The sequence below is a fragment of the Orycteropus afer genome, unplaced genomic scaffold (genome assembly GCF_000298275.1).
Source record: "Orycteropus afer afer isolate SDZICR_OR568_19922 unplaced genomic scaffold, OryAfe1.0 scaffold00128, whole genome shotgun sequence".
NCBI classification, from domain to species: domain Eukaryota; kingdom Metazoa; phylum Chordata; class Mammalia; order Tubulidentata; family Orycteropodidae; genus Orycteropus; species Orycteropus afer.
In genome coordinates, this window is record NW_006921715.1 from 7,987,460 (window position 1) to 7,989,993 (window position 2,534).

The window sequence follows — 2,534 nt, forward strand, 5'->3', positions numbered from 1 at the left end:
TGTGGGCCTGGCACACCCACCTTCCACAGCAGGGTCTGGTACAGGGCCACCCCGGCCACCTCATGGAGCACAAGTCCTTGGGTCTGGTGGCTGAGGACCCTCGTGGCGTGTACGGCCCCCACGTGGAGCAGGACAAGGCCCTCCAGGAGTGAGATGGGGAGTGTGCCAGTGCCCAGGATTCCCAAGTAAACAAATGTTTGACCTTGGCCTGTGAGGACAGCCTGCCATCACAGGCCTTTACTCATAAAGAGGCATAACCAAGACCGCCTGAAGCTTGGGGGGATTTCACAGAGTCGGAACCCACCTCCCGAGGATGTGCAGGACTGCAGTGCAGCGCTGTGTAGGCAGCCCACGACGGGCTCCCGCTGAGATGCACAAAGGCCACGGCACGTTCACGCAGGTGGCTGTGCAGAGGCACGGTGCTCGAGAAACCTCTCCTCTAAACCCTAGAAAAACGAAGAGCACCAACTGCAACCGTGGAGGCTAAGTGTCTCTAACGCAGCAGCACGGGTGTAGGTAGAAAAATAAGCTTTTAAGAAAATAGCTGAAAACTCTGAAGAGATAATGCGTATAAAAAGTTTAAAAATATATCGCAGGTCAAAATATTGCCCCAAATAAATGGAACTTAATTAAAAAAATCCACCTACATAAACTGAGGTTGGGGGAGGTCCGAGGCATGTGTCCTTGGCAGGACTGTTGCTAGGATGTAGAAGGGGCCAGGTCCGGGGGCAGGGGTCTCACAGCTGGCCCAGAAATGAAGGTTTGAGGACAATGCCTGGTGCCCACTGTGCCCAGCCTCTGCCCTGCAAGAGAGGGACAAGGCCGGAGTGGACACTGGAACCTGTCACTGACGAGCTGTTTTGAGGTTGTCACAATCAACAGACAGACAAAAAGGGCTAACCAAGTGGCTGCAGGGACCAGAAAGCTCCCCAGAGCCGAGTGCTCTGGGTGCAAACACATCTGCCGGGTGATTTGAATGGGAGTTCCTCACTCGGTCAGGCCTGCCTCAGGTCTCCACCAGGATCTCCACAATGTGGTCAAGTTCGCCCAGGTCAGCCTTGCAGCTGGGGCTGGGTGGTGGGGCAGCCAGGGGCACCAAGCTTTCGAGCGTGTCACAGGGCCCGGCCCTGGCACTGCCCACCATGTCCGTCAGCACTGTGTCGAGGTCACAGTGGGGGCTGTCGACGTCCGACAAGAACTCCTCCACACACCCAGGACTCTTACTTTCCAGTGTCTCAAAGATCTGATCCAGTGACCTCTGGAGGCTTCCTCTGCTTTCTCGTGAGCTGTCCAGGTCCCAGAAGCTGTCGGGAGGGTGCCCTGGCACCTGTGCTGCTGTGATTGAGGGAGGGTCAGAGCTCAGGGAACGGGCCAGGGCATCCGTGGAGCCTTTGGAAAAGCAGCCGCCGTCAGGCCTGGGCCCTTGGTCCTGTGCTGAGTGGCACAGGATGTCTGTGGTGACGAGGCAGTTGAGCGGTGCTGGCCCTGTGTCCTGGGGGACCGCCAGGCGCCCGGCCCCATCCTGGGTCATCTCGCCCTGAATCTGCCGCACGGTGTTGGCGATGAGGACCGACCGACACAGGTTCGGCTCCACCAGCATGTGGCAGAGCTGCAGCTTCACCAGGGACATGTCGAGCAGCGACTGCCGCTGCAGGGCGTAGGAGCGGACGGCCAGCTCCTCCTCACTGTCCCAACACTTCCTCTTCAGTCCTCTGGCGAGCATCATGTCCTGTGCAAACCAAGTAAGAGGCCACTTAGCATCTTTCAGGCACTGCCCCCAAGACCTTGTCTTCCTCAGCCATTGGGGAGAGGGGAGGAAAGAACGGACCCTCAGAGTGCTGGGGTGACTACGTGGTCATCTCTAGTGTAAACGTGGACTGACCACGTGCAACTGTGTGCAGCTCTAGTTAAACGTGGACCAACCACGTGACTGTGGGTGTCTCTAGTGTAAATGTGGATCGACCGCATGACTGTGTACATCTGCAGTGTAAACGTGGACTGACTGCGTGTGACTGTGGATGTCTTTAGTGTAAACGTGGACCGACCATGTGCGACTGTACGTCTGCAGTGTAAATGTGGACCGACCGCGTGACTGTACATTCGCAGTGTAAACGTGGACTGTGTGCGACTGCTTAACTCTAGTTAAACGTGGACCGACCGCATGTGACTGCAGACGTCTCTGTGTAAACGTGGACCAACCATATGTGACTGCACGTCTGTAGTGTCAATGTGGACCGATCACATGCGACTGTCGGCGTCTCTAGTATAAAAGTGGACCGACCGTGTGCACCTGTGCATGTCTCCAGTTAAACACGGGGCGACCATGTGTGCCTGTGCATATCTGTAGTAAAAACGTGGACCGACCGTATGCAACTGTGGGCGTCTCCAGTGTCAACATGGACTGACCGCGTGCGACAGCATGCACATCTCTATTATAAACATGGTCCAACACTTGACCCCAACTGTCCACACAGACGCCCAGCTGACAGCCTGGCCCCAACCGTCCACATGGACGCCGTGTAACACCCTGTCCC

The 2,534-nt window shown here is 56.7% G+C and overlaps 1 protein-coding gene across 1 annotated transcript; it reads right to left on the minus strand.

Annotated features, from left to right (window-relative positions):
• Positions 1 to 1,006: 1,006 nt before the first annotated feature.
• CDCA4 (cell division cycle associated 4) lies at positions 1,007 to 1,723 on the minus strand. Its single transcript, XM_007944591.1, has one exon. It carries the CDS (start codon positions 1,721 to 1,723, stop codon positions 1,007 to 1,009), a length of 717 nt encoding a protein of 238 aa, XP_007942782.1.
• Between the last annotated feature and the right edge of the window lie 811 nt (positions 1,724 to 2,534).

Excerpts from the sequence above, each read along its gene's own strand:
- CDCA4 (XM_007944591.1), bottom strand. The coding sequence starts at position 1,723 with ATGCTCGCCAGAGGACTGAAGAGGAAGTGTTGGGACAGTGAGGAGGAG.